Genomic DNA, 2,429 nt, shown 5'->3' on the forward strand with positions numbered 1-2,429 from the left:
ACTACACTACTCAATTAGTCCACAAAGATTCTAACACTCTGATATAATATGGTGCCACTGCACTAGTCAATCACTACACAATATGATCCTATCACAACACTAATTTAATTTTGTTATCAGGAAACCTAACAAACTCAACATTGGTGAAAAAATAAAGTTGATGTATTGGTAAAAAATTGTGAGAATAATGAAAAGAGGTCCCAACTCTTGATTTAATAGCTTTCTATTCAAAGATACAACCAAGCTTCTATCTTTGTAATTCAAACACCCTGACAACCCAACAAGTTAAAACACCCTAACAACCACATTATTCAAAGGATAAACACAATAAATTATTAAAAACATCTCTCTCTTCCATAAAACATTATTCAAAGGATAAAACATAAAACACCCTAAGTGCCAAAGTAGTGACCTCCCTAACAACCACATTATTCAAAGGATAAAACAATAAAACATTAAACATCTCTCTTCCATAAAACATTATTCATAGGATAAAACATAAAACACCCTAAGTGCCAAAGTAGTGCCCTCCTAACAATCTTGCCTCCTCTTGAAGAAACTGAAGTTGTAAATATGGTTCTTCCATCACGACAAACATCTCCCTCTTCTCTTATTTCTGAAAAATATGTGCCGCCATGAGGTAGAGTTCGGAACCCTTCTCAATGCCATCTAAGGTGCACACGCGTTCCATGACATTATGAATAGTACTACTTGGCTCCACTGAAAAAGCTAAGTTCCTTAACTCCACAACATCATAGATACGACTAAGCTGTTGTGTCAACTGTAATGTTGTTCCTCCTTTCTTCCCTTTGCTCCATGTGGATGATGGTAAAACTCGCTTCTTTCCTTTCTTTTGTATTGGGTTAGGTGGTTGTGTGAGGTTAGGAGTCTCATCTTCATGAACGTCATCATCATCATTTGGAGAAGATGAGTCAGCAGAAGTATCACCTAACCCCTCCTTAGGTGTCTCAAGATCATCAGGTAACACACCTGAAGTGGGGGCCTATGCTAAATCTCTTGTGGCCGCAATGTCCTTAAACATAATGTCTAATAAGTCAACATTCTCCAAACCTTTCTTTCGAAATTTTGCAGCTTCAGGAACCTCCTACAATTTTGAATATTTTCATTAATAACTCAAATAGCATGGTTTATCTACTAATACAAAATATGTACAATGGGTTATACAAAACATACCATTAGTTTCCTCTCCCACCACTCATCAATTGCAGTTATTGTTCCTTTGGCTGCATCCCATCCCAATCTAGTTTCACTTCCCTTCAACTTATTCCAAAGTACCCAATATTTCTTCAAACTATCCCATTTATGCTTATACTTCGCCCTAGGATATTCCTTTCTAGTTTTCTTTTCAAAAGTTGCTATAATATTTGTCCAACCCTTCTTACTGAAGTGGGTATTAGGTCGATTACCCTTAAATATCTCATCCACACAAGATTCACAAAAGATAGTTGTTACTCTTGATGGCCATTGAGCTCTAACATTTGAGCTATTTTGTGATGGCTTACCCATCTAAAAAAACATAAGTTTGTTAATATCAATGTTCAGCCAAATACAACAAGTTCTACAACCAAACCCATGATAAAATTGAATAGTAGGAGTAAGTTTCCTAGGTAAGTTCTACAACCACAAAGAATCAAACAGATTCAATCAAAGAATCAAACAAGATCGTGGCAACATACATGGAACCAAATAAATTGAACAAACTTTGTTGGTTTTTACATTATTGAAAATACTAAATCATGCAAACAGATTCAATCAAAGAATCAAACAAGATCACGGCAACATACATGGAACCAAATATATTGAACAAACTCTGCTGGTTTTTACATTATTGTAAATATTACGTCATACAAATGATTATATATCTAACATATGCACAATCTTAAGCAAAGAAAAATCTACAACTATAAGAATCACGCTTATTAGACAAACATGCACTTCATAAAAGAAATTCTGGTTCACATTGTACAGCAGCAAAACCATGCAGGGCTATTTGTGAGACAGAGAGAGCTCTTACCAGCAGTAGCAACAAACAACATATCTCTAAGTTTTAATATTTTGAGTTCAAATGGTGTAAACCAACATGCCAAAAGCCCAAATCTATATCATAAATTCAAAGATGGGTAATGGAGAATAGTTACCTGGAATTGCGATGAAGAATGACGATACACGGAACAGAGCAAAAACAAAGAAGAGAGAACCAATCCTTGTGAAGTTGAGCGTTGCAGAGGATTGAGGATATATATGGTGAAGGGAGAGGACTGGAGACGCAATGGTAAAGGGAGAGGACTAAAGGCTATTTTTGGTTTTTAGCAAAAAATATTGGCAGAATCATGATTTGCAAATCATGCGATATCAAAATCGCAACGGGAAATTGCCTTTCCTAAAATGCGAAAATCTGCTGATTCAAA

The 2,429-nt window shown here is 35.5% G+C and overlaps 1 protein-coding gene across 1 annotated transcript; it reads right to left on the bottom strand.

Moving 5' to 3' along the window:
- Positions 1-610: 610 nt before the first annotated feature.
- LOC115952524 (L10-interacting MYB domain-containing protein-like) lies at positions 611-1,527 on the bottom strand. The gene is made up of 3 exons (XM_031069696.1): positions 1,195-1,527; positions 1,072-1,105; positions 611-990 (listed from the first exon to the last, which is right to left on the bottom strand). The coding sequence occupies exons 1-3, from the start codon at positions 1,525-1,527 to the stop codon at positions 611-613; spliced, it is 747 nt and encodes a 248-aa protein (XP_030925556.1).
- Positions 1,528-2,429: the final 902 nt, after the last annotated feature.

The sequence above is a fragment of the Quercus lobata genome, chromosome 1, assembly GCF_001633185.2.
Source record: "Quercus lobata isolate SW786 chromosome 1, ValleyOak3.0 Primary Assembly, whole genome shotgun sequence".
Taxonomy (NCBI): Eukaryota; Viridiplantae; Streptophyta; class Magnoliopsida; order Fagales; family Fagaceae; genus Quercus; species Quercus lobata.